Raw genomic sequence first — 17201 nt, 5'->3', positions numbered from 1 at the left:
TCTATATCCTATGGTTAAAACAATATATTTGAGCATTTGATATGCTTATGGCTGCTAGGCCAGCATCTTAACTACGCGTTGAAGTCGTGTTCGCCCCACATGCCAAACCAAACTTGAAATAATCATACCTTTAGAAAGGAAGTGTATCCCAGCACAATGCCAGTAGATCTGAGCCGAATATTGATGGGAATCCCCAACATGTTTGGTATTCTTACTCCAGACTAAAAACAATCCTGGGAATCCCCTATATTTCATCATCAATCTTTCTACTTGTCGAACTATGGCAACATTTATGGGGATCTCTTTTTCATTCCAGTTACTATTTTAAGGGTTCTGCCCTACAAGTCTTGAAGTTATTAACTTATAGTATTATGCCTTCTAGCCACCATGAACAAAAAAGATGTGACCCTTGTCTAGTTAGAAACTGGTCTTATAAGCGAAAAGCCAGCTCCGGTGAATGCAACTTCATTAATCTTTGTCGTTCGTCATGAGCTGAGCTGATAGATCTAATTTCTGTTAGCAGATTCAGAATTCTTCTCTTGTGCACTCATAGAATAACCAAATGGAAAAAAGCTGAACATGTTGAGTTCAGTGTGGAGTTAGCCATTTTTTTCTGGCAGCCATCATTTCATCCATGAGAAATGTTTATACTACATTGTAACGCTTCATAATTTGTAGTTTCTCTCGAACGATAGGCACCGAAAAGTAAGTGTTGTATCAAGAGTGTGGCGTTGTATCAAAATTGGTTACATGCTTCATTCACACTGCCGCTGGAGGAATACTCTATAGACTTTCCACTTGTTTTTTTTCCGACCTATTCCTTTCGATCACGAAACCGTAGCTGGTATACACATACATGTAATTCTGGTACCGTGGCTGTCTTTAATTTAGGAGTGGAACTTCTTAAATCGACTCTCTCAGAATAGCAATGTAGCTATACATTACCGATCGACCACTGTAAGCCTTCTATCATGAGTTTTTATGTTCAGTTGCTTTATTACCTCAGCAGGACAAATGTGGTTCATGCTGAGAAAAAGTTGGGTTTGATTTTTTTCCGAAACAATCTTTTCACACAATATTTTTTATTTGTTGTACGTGATTATATGTTTTTTTCAGGAGTTCAAAGGTTGTTGAAATTTGTTATGTATTGCAAGTTATTGATAATGAATTGTTTGTAGTTCTCATTTTATCGATTTTGATGTTCTGATGATAATGATTTTATCTCTCATTATACGTACATGCGTAACAACGTAATTGTTTTGCTTTTTGACAAGTTAAAACATAATTGAAAGGACCCAAGCCTCACAAGGCTCTACCAAAATGGGGCATGTCCTAGATACATAGGTAGAAAAAAGACATCAACAAAAAACAAAGCAATGTTCAAAATGAAGACATGAGTAAGATATAGAAAAAACAATGTTAAGAAATAATTTTGATGATGTTGAATGCCATGTTGGCGTAAGGTGCCAGTGGATGCAGGGCTAACTGGCCCGATATCCTAGAAATTCTTCAGCAGTATTTTGAAATAATTGTACCATATGAACACTACTGTATTTTTTTAGCTACCATCATTGAATCCAGAATCTCATATGTCCCCTTGCGAATTCAGTAGTTGACCATATTTTAATTTCAGGATCTCGTTCGTCCGTATGTGGAAGTGATGTTTCAGAGCGAAACGTATGCCACGTGCGTGGCCGACGGACCAAACCCGAGCTGGAATGAAGAACTCGAAATTGATTTCAGGTGAGACAGACAATTTACTTTTGCTAAGCTTGAGAACTTTAACATGCACCAAAATTTCAGTCGAGTCTCTATTATAGTATCATATAGATTTAAGTGATACGTATCAATTGACTATTTGACTTTGAGCTGATGAAACTAAAACTTCTTGTACTGGTTTAAACATCTTAGAGATTTTGCTTAAACTTGAGGATTGAAATAAGTTGATTTCAAAATATTATTTAAGCGAAAGCGTGTGGGATCTATTCTCTAAGATCTTTGTGGTTTTGGTGGTCCAGACCCTTTTTCCCATTGAGAGTGCTGTTTTTGTAATGAGAGAGATCGCGGAAACCTGCAAATCTTACAGTCATCCTCTTGGATGTACTTATTAAAAAACACTGAACGGAACTCCAGTTGCGGCTTTTGGTGGTGCTACTTACATCCTTTCTTTTCTTTTTGTCCCTTGCCTTCCAGATGTTGAAGATCCACCGCTGGAAAGTAGGTCCATCATGAACTAATCTAATAACAGGTCATTAATGTTGTATTTTTTTCGCAGGCCTCCTGATAATGATTTTAGCCCAGCCAATTTACAGACAATCAGAGATGTGCTGTATTTTAATCTGTTCGATGAAGTTGTCACTGACATGTCCGAGGTAATTTACTCATTCTTTTCAAGTTGTATCATTTTGAAACATATGCCTCGACTCGGATGAAAATTCGGAATTTAGAAATTCAATGGCTCACTGCTGCAGTATATCCGATTGTGGGCCTGTTCTCGAAAATCCATCATGATTTTTCATCATAATTTCAGGAAGATATCCAGAGACAAACGAACGTTCATCGGCGAATCGAAAAGAAATGGCTCGGCAGTTTGAAAGTACCGTTTTCAACGCTGTATCTCAATTCTACGGTGAGAAAATCTTTGCTTCGCGTTTGTTGATAATAATTTTTTCGATTTCATACATTATTCTCTTTGTTCATCTAGTCAAAATCTTTTACAAAATCTGGTAGAATCGGGTGTCAGATCTTTTAAAGATTTCTGTACCAGTTATGTTTGGAACCATATTGTGAAAATTTTAACCATTTTAGATGAGCTATCTTTTTGTTCAAGCTTATGTTAAGATTATTATGTATGAATGTTTTATGTAAGTGCCTTAGAACAGTATTTTATAGCATTAAACTTTGCGCTACACAGACCAATGTCTAACATTTATTTATCACTCTCTCTCCCATCGCGTATATGCCGAATCTGGATGTAGCGATGTATCGGACATATACAGATACAGACAGAACTACCGGTGTATGACTGATGCGTAATCGACTTAATGAATTTTCAGATCGAGGGTACGTTCAAAGTGGATATGCCTCCCGTTCTGCTCGGCTATTCGCACGACACGAAGAATACTCGCGTCGACACGGGTATGGGTGCCGGGTTCGAAGTGAACATGAGCAAAACCGAACAGAACGCCACCTATATTACGTTATTCATCACGATCGAACCGCAATTGTCGCCGCCGGAACCGATCAAAGAGAAGGTACGATGTTTTTCCACGATCACGCGAAGTCCATTTTGGCGAACGCGTATATGACGCTTGCTTCCTTTCGTATGAAATAACTTGCTAAAGAGGCTTAGTTTCTCTTCTGAACTTTCATTTAGTTTTTGTAGCTCATTCAAAGTAGCGAGTGCAACTATTATTTGTGCACAAGAATGAGGTACTCACTCCTCAAAAGTCAATCAAAGATTTTCTCTCATTTAGTCCATGCTGTCTACAAACATATGTTGATAATTCTGATTGGGCCACCGAACCTGATTGATAATTAGATTTCTTAGTAGTTTCTACTCTTTAAAAAGCTTTATCTAAAAAAAATATTTGGAAAAATTACCCGGTATGTTAAAATGACACTAGTCCATGATGTCTGCAAACAAATAATAGTAATTCTCAATGATTCCACCGCTGACTTATTTCTAGTTCATTTCCAATTGAACCACACCAGTACGTGTACTACTATTAAATGCCTGATGCATCACCTGATGAAGCTTCTATTCATTAGAAGCGAAAGCTCATGCGTCAAATAAGTAGTTAACCTATACAGTACTACTCGTCTCGTTACTTATTTTAAACCTGGTAAACACGGCTCTCTACGAATATACTTTAAATGCCTAATTATTGTCAATTTTGGCGTCAAGCCCGTAGATGCTGAGTGGTTATGTTAACTGTGCGCACCCAGTCTTCTGCAGCCGGAGCTCGTGATGTCCCTGCAAGGTCAAAAGAAAGTAGTTGATCTATTTGCCCTATCGAACAATATAGTCTCGATCTTCTTGGGCCCTTCAAAAAATACTGACCAATAGATTCCGCGAGATAGATTATCAACTCGATCCATAAATCAGAAAAAAAAAACCGATATACCCTTCTTAATGCATCGTTTGATATGACTCACCAGGTAGAATATCCCCATACCCTCGTACCACCTTGGCCACTTACCTGGAAATCAGGGAATATTCAGATAATTTGCTTTTCTTTAAAAATGTCAGGGAATTTGGTTTAAAAAAAAGACTAAAAATCAGGCTTAAGCCAGGAAAATATCTTGAGATTGCTATATCACATGTATAAACAGTTTTCACCTATGTCTTATGTATTTGACTGTGTTAATTGATTGGATTCTTAAGCAGATCATTGAGTTGAAGAGCCGCCCGACCCTATTTATTTATTAAGACCATAGCAGGAGCTCAGGAACAACGTGCATTTCGGGGAATAGCCGGGGGGAAAGTAAGTCAAATTTAAGTGGCCACCCTGATTGATTTCTTTGATATTCACCTTGTTGTAGATACGAGTGTGCCCTCTTCATGGTCTATTGCCCCAATTATTGGGAGAACGTCTAATAACACCCTGGATCGACCCTTGATAATGTCAGTAATACAGCAAAAATTTAAATCGTTAGCGCGAATCATTATCACTTATCATATAGATGCATTCAAACTAGATAAACCAGGTCAGAACGCCCCAGCTGTTTTGACCTAGTTATGACAATTACTACACGGTCAAACACCCCAGCTGTTTGACCTAGTTCAGAGGATATGCTATTTACTGCCAGTAAGTGGGCTAAGAATACCAACACCCATACCGAGTACCGAAGATACGCGATATGCCCTGCCCTTATGCCGAGCTCTAGGTGCTGGTAGGAGATGGTGGGCGGTAAAATGTTAATTTTACGCCTGAGCTCCGGAACTGAAAGAACGTGTCTCCGTGGTTCTGATTGGCCGGCTGCCTATGAGCTCAAGGGCGGCGCCACCAGCTGGACAACCGGGAATGGCCTTTCATTTCTGTCGATCGGCAACTTTGCATTCGCACATCCTTGTTTAGGTCTCCCGTAACATGATCGGAGATCGCGCTTGCAAGATCTGTACTTGCTTCATACACGAAACAAGCTATCACCGCAATCACCAAGTTGCATTCACTTATTTGGATTTTCTTTATTCGCGGACTCTCCCTTTGTCGTTTTTTTGTTGTTGTTTTTTATGGAAAGATCTAACTCGCTTTGTTAATTCCTCGACTGAAAATGTTTCAATATCGAGAAAAGAGATTCATTATTTTTTGCTTGTTTATTATCATCATCTCATTATCGGTACGTTTTCTGTTGCAGCATGCGGTAAGGATTTTCTTTTTCAAGTATCCATTGCGCACATAATTCATAATTGTTTTTTGACAAAGCATGTTGCACCGTGTTTTTCTTTTTAAATAGCATGTCGGGGGCAGATATAACTTCGTTACGAATGCCCGCTGCGCCTGGCAACTTTCAAAAATCACAATTCCTTTTTATGCCGCTATGCTAACCGGCCAGAGCAGTTCGGTTTTAAATCCGACAACGTTATTTAAGTTAGCCTATAGCAACTGGACTTTTCGAACACGTTCCTTGTGCAGTTGATGAGGAATGAAAGCTTGCAGCAAAATATCTCGCACAATATTATTATTATTTCCATGTGAAGCAGTTATTCATAAATCCAAAACTAGGTTTGACGCTGCATCATGCTTTCACTCAGGTCATTTGTGCCTTAAGCCTAAACCAACCACCCACCCAGATGTGTGTATTTAAATTCGCTGTACAGTTGCCGGCTTTTTTGTCCATGTTTAAACTGCCATATCTCGGCTTGTGAGCAACCGATTTTCGACAAATAAACTATTTACACTGACCTCAGGACGTTTTGCATTTGTTCATCATATCGTTTTGACGATAAAACTGAATATGTCAGTGCGATTAGATAGAATACAAAAATGATGCGCTGTTTAGCGATGAGACACGTATCGCTCAGTTTGTCTTGGGGTTAACAAATTACAATGTTACAATGCGCAATTTCAAAGATTTTCAAAAATTTAATCATGCATGAATTTAGAATTGAGTAGCAAGTTGTGATTGAACACCGAGTAAACTGCTCTTTCCTGGCATAGCAGGCATGTGGTGGTTATAAATATCAATAACTTAATAACTTCTCATCCCCGACAATAGAAAATGTGTTGATTTGAGAAAAAAGTCAGGCGCAGCGGTCTTTCACGTGATATTTTAAGTTTGTCATTTTTTTCTTGTAATATTTTCTTGTAATTTCTTGTAATATAAAATGTTAATGACCACACGGGCGTAGGAGTCTGTGGATATTGCACTCTTGTAAAAATGACATAAATAATTGCATTCACAAAATAGCGTAGTGTGGATATTCTTTGAATGCATGTGGATAAATTTCGAGGGCAGTTTATATTTGAAAAGGTGTTAGTAAACATATTTTCAGATCTTTCCGAATGAAGATCCCTCGCTTATGCATTGACCTGAACGGGGGGGGGGCCAAATCATCTCCATGTGATTGCGGCAAATGAATAACAAACCAGTTTAGAGGGGAATGAAAGTGCCTGGATTGCTTCAGCCAAAATTCCAACACCAAATCACAGCGTTCAATTGACATGTGAACTTTCACATTTGCGTAATGATAGCCTTACGACTAATGACTACAATCGAAATCTGGTGTTTGATGACTTGTTATTGCATGTTCGATTGAACATAATAATGTTTGTATTATCTTCGCGGCCAATTTCGATGTTGCTAATCTGTTACCGATGTGACCTTGCATATTATGAAAATTCTGTTGACTTGATAGCCAGAGAAAAAATAGTAAGATGTTATAACGTATTATTAGAAAACCCGGCACATTTTGAGATTATTTCCCACACACAGTAAATTTGATGAATCTTTCAATCGCTTCATCTGACCATTGATCGCATGAACTGGCCGTAGATTCTCTGGCTTGCGCGGAATACCTTTTGAGTTGGTAATTTTGGCCCGTTTTAGTTTTCTTCAACTGAGCCAAAGTAACACATTCACACTTAGCATTGAGGATATTGGTTTTCGCATTATTCCAACAGATAAGCCGCAATTTTCAACAAGGTGTTAGAACGACTCGATAAACACGTACCTAGTTTATTTTCTAAAACGTTGTTGACAATGTGTATTTTCGAATCTTCGCTAGGAATCATCACCAGGATAACAGCGCACGGTTGCATTGGCCTATCGAGAATTCCGCCACGATTTTGATACTTTTTGAATGTTCAACGAGGGAAATCCCGATATAAATTCAGCCAAAAAAATGTTCTATGGTAAAATGATATACAGTCAACCCCCGATATACGGCCCTCCCGCATACCGCCACCCCCGCCTACCGCCAGGTTTTCTCAATGGACATCTCTATACAAATACATAGTAAAACACCCCTGATATACCTCCATACTCTCTATACCACCAAAATTGTTCTGCACCAATGTAGGTGGTATATCAGGGGTTGACTGTATATTTTGAGCAAAGTTTTGGCTAAATACTATTAGCCATCATCAGGCGTTAACTGTTCAGTGGGATTTCTCTTGTTTATTCGTCTTACATGGATATTGTTCTATCTTCTCGACTTTTTGAATGTTCGTTTTAAAATTGTTTCTATCGATTTAAAAAAATGTTGATATATATAATATCCGCAGAGAAAAATGGTAACGCTATTTCAAGTAAGTGTTTGCGCATTTCTAGCCAGTTGTTGATTTATGTTATTAATCGTATGTTCGATGTTATATTTTGTTGCATTTTTCGCTATTCATATCCCAGAAAATTGGCAATTTCTCGTTCTTTTACGATATTGATGTAAAAATCAAGTCATTGATCTAACCCAGAGACCCTTTCATGTGGCAAGTGCTGTCTCATTTATTTCCACATCACTTGATCCACCCCGGATTTCAATTTGCGTACAAAACCTAAATTTCTATCAAAAAGTTTCAATGAGGACTTTTTAGTTGTCTATTCATAGACACTCAACCTCTGATAGATACCGCTTCCAGGTAAACTGCCACCCCCACCTAACGCAAGGTTTTTCTGAGAACAGAATATCTGTATTTTGTCTTTGAGCTACTACTGGAGTAGTCAGTCTGATGATGTGGGAGGTGTCGGAGGTGGACTGTATATCGAAAAGGCCCAAATGTAAATGAAAATCATGGGCAGATCCGAGGGGAGGGATCAGGGGTGTATACCACCCCCCCCCCCCCCTAAAAGTGTTAAGTTGGCCAGAAATTTTACGGCAAATTGTATATAAAACTGATATAAAATATATAAAACTGATACGTAAAAGTGTTTAAATTCATAAGCTTTTCTCTGTATTTCCAAAAATTTATTTTTCTGATCATAGCTTTCCATCAAGGTGCCCTTTAGATAATCCCTATTTTGGGGGTGCACCCCTCCCCTGAATCAGACCGTACATCCGCCGCCGGAATAATGAATACAACGTTGAATATTCCAGTTCGACACGAATGAAGACGAGAAGTTGTTGGACGCGGCCGAACACTGGCAGTCGGAACTGGAGAAGAAATTCGTGAAACGACAATTCAAAACGATGGTCATCGATATGAACGGCCGCGCGGTTTTCATTTCGCGATACTTCCGATCGATCAAGCCGCCGGAGGAGCTGTTGAGCAAGCATACGTCGCCTCAAGCTACAGCTGTAAGGAAGATGTGTAGAGTAGACTTCGCTGAAGTCGGATCTGTTTGGACCGCATGGGAAAAATGTTTCCAACTCGAGAGCGAAATCTGTGTTGGGTGGTACATGTGTATTTATGAGTCAGTGAGACAGTCACAAATAACCTTCTTCTAGTCATCAAGGCCCGGTTCCACGGTTGTGAGTTAGAGTTAACTCTTGAGTTAAAATCGGTTCATATTTTCGATGTTTTAACTCTAAGAGTCGAATTTAACTCAGAACGGTGGAACTGGATCCAAAGCGATGAAGGTCCCAATGGTCGATGACTTAACCCTTTCAGTGCGTCTACACCGCAGTGCAGTGTATAAATCAGTGATAGATTTTGCTTGTACACCGAACTGCGGAGTACTGATGTAATTTGTAACTAGTGATTATCTCTTGAAAAATGGCAGCACCTGTCAAACATAGTGAAATACTGGTAACTAACGATACTCCGCATCGGGATGTAGACGCACTATAGTGGTATTCCCGTTATTCAACACACTAGGGTGGAATTTTTAAAAATGTTCAAATAATCTCCAGCACTATAGGGTATTAATCAGTCAGCACTGAAAGGGTTAAGTAAGTTTGAGTAAAACGAGACGAACAGTACTATTTAGGTTAGCTTGTTTGTTTGCAGTACCAGCTTTCGCTACTGATGTATAGCAGCTTCATCCCTCATTCACCTGAAGAAGCTACGATACATTAGTAGCGAAAGCTGGTACGTCAAATAAACATTTCGCACCTAAAAAGTACTATCTGTCTCGTATTTATTCCACACCGGTTAACACGGCTCCTCTACGAACCTTAAGCAAGTTTGACTGTTCTTCAGGCATTATTAAAGTTGGTTGGACCTGACTTTAGCATATTCTACTGTAACAAGCACCGTCGAACCAATTATTTGTTATATTGAGCTGGCTTTCGAAAAGTTCAGCCAAGCTCTACTTATATATGGCGTGTAGCTCCCAAAACTCATGGCTGTCACTGTTAGCTGGCAGAGAGAGTGCGGAGCTAGTATTGATTTTTAGCGGAAGTATTGTAAAATTACGAATTGTGTTCCTTATTACAGGAGTTGGTTGCTAGATATGTTTCGTTGATCCCATTTGTCTCGGACAGCGTCGCTTTCGCCGGCATAGTTGACATTTGGAGCACTTGTGACGTAAGTACTGAGATAAGAGTGTATTGGGGTCTTTGGGTATGTCGAGATTGGCAGTCGTATAATAATCGAGCGGACATTAAGATGAACGCATCCCCTTGCGGTCAATTTTTGACACATTTTCCTTCCATCGGTCATGAACACTTTTGGTAGCCGTATCAACTAAAGCCAAACGCCTCCAGCAAAACCTAAACCTGAAACACAAAACAGAAATGCTTTTCTGAATGATTTTGTGACTGTGTACATTGCCCTGAAACACAGTTAACCGAAACCAGTGTTTTTGATATTTTATAGCAACACCCCCAGTCACAAAACCAACCATCCCCAAACAATATCCTTCATTTGATCTATTGGCCTATTACACGTCTTTATTTCAGCAATTCATGAAAATGCTTGCCGGCGACGAAGAAGAGCATGCCGTCCTACTGACGAACTATTTTCTTTTCTTGGGAAAGAAAGCTTACCTGCTCATAGGTAAAGAAATTTTTATTGAAAAAGTTTTATTGAAATTTCAGATTTTGTTGAAAAAATTAGCAGCATATTCTAAAAAGAGAAGTTATTGCTTTTTAGCCCACTTGGGACTTTAGTCCAAGCGGGCTATTGCGTTCACTTTTCGTCCGTCCGTCCGTCCGTCCGTCCGTCCGTCCGTAGACGGAATCCAGTTATTTTGGGAAGTTTTGAAGACGCTTCAAGGTAATGTCTTGATATTTGGTTTATACATGTATCTACCCTAGACACATCTTCAGCCCAAAAACTGGCCCTATCAGAATCAAGATGGCCGACTGGCAGCCATTGTTGTTCGCCAAAATCAGCACTTTTTACACATTTTCGAAGTCTACGAGGGAAATTTCGAAGACGATTTGATCAATTACCTTGATCTTTCGATTATATTTGAATCTACCAAGGGCCCATCAGCATAAGAAAAATTGGGTCCATCTGACTCAAGATGGCCGTCCTATGACCTTTTTAGTGCCCAAAAATGTCAATTTTGGCCAGAATTCTAGGTCCTGTAGCTTCCTACTGGTTTGCCATTTCTCATTGCAATTTGTGTGGGTATTCTTTGTAAAGGGATGTTTTATACCTGAGACAGGTATTTTTGATCCGCCAATTATGACGCAATTATTGACGCAACTAATGACACCCATCTTGGTGTCATTAGTACTCATTCGTAGGAGGGAAAAAGTTTTTCGACATTATATTGTTACCTAAGCATATTTTGTTACAACAATGAATGAGAAAGTTGTAGCGTATAACATGTTCTATGATTGGGGTGAGTTTCAAGTTCATTGTTTTTTGTATATGGCCACCAGGGTGCGTTGAATAATACAATATCTTAGTATTTCTATATTATATTTGTACCAATACATATTTTGTTACCGCAATCAATTGCAAAGTTGTAGCTCATGACATCATCTATGATTGTGGTGAGTTTTTAGGAAATTAGTTATTCTATATGGTCACCAGGGGGCGTTGAATAGTAGAATAACCTGGTATTTCCTTATGATATTGGTACGTAGGCATATTTTGTTACCATGATCAATTGCACAGTTGTAGTTCATGACATGTTCTATGAATATGGTGAGTTACAAGGTTATTGGGTTTTGAATATGGTCACCAGGGGGCGTTGAATAGTAGAATAACTTAGTATTTCCATTGGTAACGAGGCATTTTTTGTAAGCACAATCAATTACAAAATCGTAGCTGCTGACATGTTTTATGATTGTATCGAGTTTCAAGGTCATTGGTTTTTGTATATGGTCACCAGAGGGCGTTGAATATTGAAATTGTTAGATTGTTGAGCATTTGAAACCACTTTCCAAGTGGGCATGGTGTCCCTGGACCCCTTGTTTTTTTGATATCTTCAATCTTAGAACACAGGGGCGTAAGTCGAAAAGTTTAGAATAATGAACATTTTATTTTAAGGGAGTGGTATACCGGAGGGAAATACAGCGTACGTGCTTACCGAAGAGGAGGATGATTTTTTCATTTGGAATGCAAGTTCCGGAGAGCATTTCAGTTACCGGGATAACTACTGCCCACTACATTCAGTTGGATGTCTTATCAATCATGAAAATGTATGTTCACTTATAAAAAACGGGTTCAAACTCGCTTGAATTCATCCCACTGCTTGGCCCTGTGAGACTAAATCAATGATCTAAGGTCTTGCAGACTTTGAAAAAAGTATCATACCGGCAGAAAAAAACGGACTCACATGTCTTTTGCTTAAATATTAGTTAACTTAAATTTGCATTGCTGTAATTTTCAATTATATCAGATATGGGCGAACATTCAAGAAAACGATCAACCCGCGCGTATTAGTTTCAACCTTACGAACGGAAAAGAGTGGAAGACATTTTTCACGAAAACGTTCCGCAATCCCGGCCTCAGTAGCGTTCAAGTGAGTACATAAACTCTGTGTAGAAAACAATCGCTTTAAAAATGGGTTAAGAGTTGTAAATAAATGAATCATCAAACATAGTGGCTCCTCACAGCTTTGAATTGTGAGGAGCCACTTAGTTAACTGTTGATTCGAGCCAAAGAGAAGTTAAACTGAACTGAAGTTAACTGTTGAAACTGAAAGAAACTGAAATTAACTGTTGATTCGAGCCAATTGCCTGAAACTTCAATGTTGAGAAATAGGCAATTAGAAATGATTGTCTAGTTTGTAGTTGTACAGTAAACTATGCCTAAATTGTAACAGTTGGGATTTGCTTTTACCCTATTTGGCTGTTGCCGAATTAGAAATAGAGTTAAAGTAGTCTTTAAAGGATGAAAATTTGCTTACAAAACTACCTAATTAATGGTTGTACTGAGATAAACAGTACCCATTTAAGAGGAGTCTACTGTAGTTGGGATGTGAAAGTGATGCAGATGCTTCCTCGAAATTTGAAATTTTCTCCTTTAAAAAACCCCTTATATTCAGGAATGACTGATCTGTATGGACCGTACGTATGATACGGTTAAAAATTTTTTTGATTTCAGCCAGATACGTTGGATTACTACCCGACCGAACAGAAATACGTTCTGGACCTGCAAGATAAACTCGAAAAGAAACTGAAAGAGAAGATAATGGAGTGGCGCCCGCGAAGTGTCACTCGATGGAACAGACATTGTATGCTGGCATTCCGACAAATATTGTCTCAGTACGTATCATCGGAAAGTGCGGGTTGAAAATTGGACCCGTCGCCACAAATGGGTGGGTTATGAGCAACTTTGGGGCAAAGGGGACGGTTGAATATTGAAATCTTCGCTTAGTCGAGCATTTCAGACCACTTCCAAAATGGGCATGGTGACCCCGGACCCCTAGTTACTATAGACTGACAACTGTGGATCTGGGTGTTGGGTGCTATTGATTTTGTATATGTACTGGTATTTATTATCATTTCGATGTAGAAATGCACATGCAATAGAACTGGCTTAATTCGGATTGTTTGCAGGAAATCTGTATTAAACACGTTATCTTAGTCAGCATCTGCCATCCCTTTGTTAGCACTATCACAGCAAATGCATAGTGAAATTATATTAAATAAATCCGGGTAATCTGCTTATCCGAATCAGTTATATCGCTTGATTTTATTTAATCTAATCTGTACAGGTCAATTGTTCATAAATGTGTGCTTTTAATCTGGATTTCAAAACCAAAATAATCAAAATGATTAATGTAAAGATCATTATTGAATTAATTATTGAATCATTGCTAACATCGTTATTGCAACGATTGATTTGAATCGTTAATCAATGAGTCCACATGATTCATGAAATATGTCGATCTCGCCATGAATAATTCGTTCGTGCATTCCAGGCTTGAAGAAAATCGTGGAAAAGCGTTGAAAGACCAAAATATGAGTGAGCTAGACCAAATTCTAGGCTCTTACAAGGTACGATATGTTGTAGAAAAATTATTTTCTGTGAGACGGTTCAGAAAACCCCTTTAATGAGCCACGATCACTCTGAGACAGTTAGCTCCTGGTCAGACTACCGATGCTATCAAAATGATGCAGCAACAAGTGAGGAACCAATCAGCCAAATTTGGCCCGGTGTCAAACAGGCAGTTACACATTTGGTACCATTGTGAACAGTTAGCGCAGGCCTTATCTGGCATGGGTCAAAAACGCTTGTGTGATCGTGGCTTAGATTCTTAATAGATTTTTTTCAAGATGAGATGTACATGTACCTATTGTTTTATTTTGTACCTTTTGTAGAAACCCTTGGGCTAAAAAAATCATACCTTGTTTCTTCTCATTTCTGCTGATCTTAAGAGTTGACCCTGTCCAGTAGAAATGAACTGATTAAAAAATTTATCGCAGTTAACAAAACTGACCCGGCCGATTAGGAGAAACGAGGTATCATTTTATTGTAGCCTTGAAATGCTCTTACGATCGTAAGAAGATTTTTTTCGTAAATTTCAGATGTCCGGATTCCCGATCAATCTACCGTTCACCGATGTAGAGCCGATAATCGATTCCGTTTACTCGACCGGTGTGCACGAAAACCAAGCGAAAGATGTCGAGTTCGCCGTCGCCGTTCACATCATTCCCTATCCTAATTCCGTCATGTCCGTCTGGGTCTACATCGCTTCCCTCATTAGAAAACGATAGATGTTAGCAGATTTTAACAGAAATTTAGATTAGTTTAGAGAGAGAATGTAACGAAAGTTTGTACCTCGGAATGTATCGACGAATATATACTCCTAAAAAAAAAAGAAACGCGACACTTGAATTTTTCCTTGTTTTTCGAAACTATCGATACTGGAATATTGTGAACTGGCTACCAAAAAGATTGAAGGAAAAATTCAAGTGTTGCGTTTCTTTTTCCGGGGAGTATATATTAAGCTTGCTTTTTGAACCATGTTTGAGAGGTTAAGATTTTTCATTTTCCCTAGGAGCATAATGCTCGAATATTTTGCTCGTGCAACGGACGGCCTTGCACTAGGAATTTATGAAAGTGCGGGTGGGAAATGATTGGAATTCGTCAATTCTTATCCTCATTAGATGAAACCTCCTTTAATAAAGTGTGTAGGCACTTTGTTGACAAAATTAGTGGCCATTCATAGATTTTGAAGCAGACTGATTAATAATTGCATGTTTTAAAATGCTTTATAGTGACTGCATTGCAGATGGGCCAAAATTTATGTCTAAATGTACTTCTTATCAGTGTACCTTCTTATCAGTGGCCATTGATAATTTACGCCCATGTATGGAGCGGGTTTGAAAATGTTCCTTACATTAAAGGTGCATCCAGAGGGCGAGTCCGGGCTCGTACGCTAATGAGTACCGTCGAACTCATGTGTGTGAAAGTTGTTGCATCGCTATTCATAGCCTCAATTTATACAGTGGAACCTCCTTACAACAAACTTCTGGCGACCTGGAAATCTGTTCATTATATACCAATAGTTCGTTATAACCAGTATGAAAATAATTAAGTTTTCTTACTTGGGACGGAATTCTATATTTGTAATATCCGATATATCCGTTGTATCCGAGTTCGTTGTAACGAGGTTCCACTGTACTTCAGTTCATGTAAAAGTGTAAATTGGCACTTGGATGAGTTGTCAACATAATTATGATTCTAGATAAGGTGACTTTAGTATTTGTATTTATAGCCTAATTGATATCACACACTAGGTCTGCAGCGCGTGTTGTTATATATCTACGAAAAGACTTAAAGTCTAATAAGCGCGTAGTTAGACGTATATTGTCATTAATTGGTTGAATTTGCCCATTTTTCGCCCATTTTCACCATGAAACAATTATTGCTGTCGGTACATCCGACTCACCTATATATATATATATATATATATATATATATATATATATATATATATATATATATATATATATATATATATATATATATATATATATATAGATATAGACAGAGGAGAATGAAGTCGTTTTATAGTGAAGCCGCCCTCGGGTTATTCGGATCAATGAGAATTGATATCTGCCTTAAATGTCGTAATTGGCATTTAGTAGAGACGCGCGCAATGGAGAAACGTTGACCTTTTGTTCGTCATTAATGAAATGATAAATTTGATATTTACCGGCTAGGCGTTGTGTCTGCCCGATGATACATATATAGAATGGAATATTTAAATCGTTTGATTGTTATCTGTCTACTTAGTAAACTGAAATATACGTAGGTTTTTGATATCCGTCCATTTTTATATCCACGCATTGTATTTGTTATTCATGTTTATAGTGAAAATAAAACGAAAACGTATGTTGAATTATTGTCATTTCTTAGTTTCGGTTGATGATATGGTATCTAACGACGAAAATCAAAAGGAGGCATCTCTAAAATTTCCCCGTTAAAGTTAGTGTTTGATACGTATACATTTACATGCATAACAGATTCAAAATTGGCAACTTTTTAGAACTGCAACCACACCATTCTGTTGCGTTTGACGCGATGAGCTGCTTTGCGGCCATAATAGCATGTATGTCCAGCTTAGATCTGATGAATCGTGAGTGTGCGTGGTATTTTACTCATGCATTTCTTCGGAATCTTTTTTGGGTTAATTCTATTGCCGAGGGCATCTTGACATAAGCTGCGATCACATGGAGACGATTTGGCCCGGACCAGACCCTGGGTTGATTAGAGAGTGCTTTTGCGCTCATTACAAAATGCTATCAAAACGATGCTGTGGTAAGTGAGGTAAGCCCCTACCAGAACCGGATCGTCAAAACGGTCGTGTGATCGCGGCAATATTTGAGATGTATCGCTGAATTTCATCAGTCAAAGTTAAGTAATACGGGGGGACTAACTAAGATTAATCAGTATCAACAAATTCTTCAATTCAATTGATATGATATTGTGGGGTCTGAAAATGGTCTTATTTATTTGAATTTTCACAAAACACCTACAAACGATCGACAATGGATTTTCTTTACGTGTACGTGGACTCGTAAGAAGTAGGTGTTTATGTCGCAGATAAAAAGATAAATCATTCAGTGATTCTAATAACATCTAAATGTCAGCCGTCGCAGGCTTTCAACTAGTCGATGCAATGAATTAATTTTATGCCACACCAAAATAAAACTATGTTTTAACGATATCTTGTCATTTCAAATGATTATTTTCGAAATGAAATAAGATCGCCTAAAATGTGGCCGACTGACTACAAAGCTCTCCATTCTCGTAAATATTTCAATCTTTTTAATCAAATCGTAGGCCTACTGAGATCGACATCATAAACATATTTTATTACATCGGATTTAACAATTTGACTCTGGAAATGGTACAGCTGTGCTACGGCAACATTGCTAATTAGACATTGCTGGCGACATTGGATTG

General features: G+C 38.4%; 1 protein-coding gene and 1 long non-coding RNA gene across 3 annotated transcripts in view; one reads left to right on the top strand and one right to left on the bottom strand.

Annotated features, from left to right (window-relative positions):
- The window catches only part of LOC141898674 (coiled-coil and C2 domain-containing protein 2A-like), a 36538-nt gene extending 21372 nt beyond the window's left edge, over positions 1 to 15166 (top strand). For both annotated transcript variants that reach the window (XM_074784709.1, XM_074784708.1), the window contains exons 31-42: positions 1634 to 1743; positions 2276 to 2372; positions 2531 to 2629; positions 3057 to 3254; positions 8537 to 8737; positions 9819 to 9908; positions 10283 to 10379; positions 11829 to 11980; positions 12181 to 12303; positions 12888 to 13048; positions 13708 to 13783; positions 14315 to 15166. In XM_074784709.1, the coding sequence (XP_074640810.1) occupies positions 1634 to 1743; positions 2276 to 2372; positions 2531 to 2629; positions 3057 to 3254; positions 8537 to 8737; positions 9819 to 9908; positions 10283 to 10379; positions 11829 to 11980; positions 12181 to 12303; positions 12888 to 13048; positions 13708 to 13783; positions 14315 to 14503 (1593 nt within the window). In that variant the 3' untranslated portion in view covers positions 14504 to 15166. The remainder of the gene's footprint in view (positions 1 to 1633; positions 1744 to 2275; positions 2373 to 2530; positions 2630 to 3056; positions 3255 to 8536; positions 8738 to 9818; positions 9909 to 10282; positions 10380 to 11828; positions 11981 to 12180; positions 12304 to 12887; positions 13049 to 13707; positions 13784 to 14314) is intronic.
- On the bottom strand, positions 9510 to 15394 carry LOC141898675 (uncharacterized). Its single transcript, XR_012618587.1, has 3 exons — positions 15338 to 15394; positions 15130 to 15277; positions 9510 to 10099 (listed from the first exon to the last, which is right to left on the bottom strand). It is a non-coding gene; the product is annotated as an uncharacterized LOC141898675 (long non-coding RNA).
- Between the last annotated feature and the right edge of the window lie 1807 nt (positions 15395 to 17201).

This window comes from Tubulanus polymorphus, chromosome 2 (genome assembly GCF_964204645.1).
Source record: "Tubulanus polymorphus chromosome 2, tnTubPoly1.2, whole genome shotgun sequence".
NCBI lineage: Eukaryota > Metazoa > Nemertea > Palaeonemertea > Tubulaniformes > Tubulanidae > Tubulanus > Tubulanus polymorphus.
This window is presented reverse-complemented; position numbering and strand designations above follow the sequence as displayed.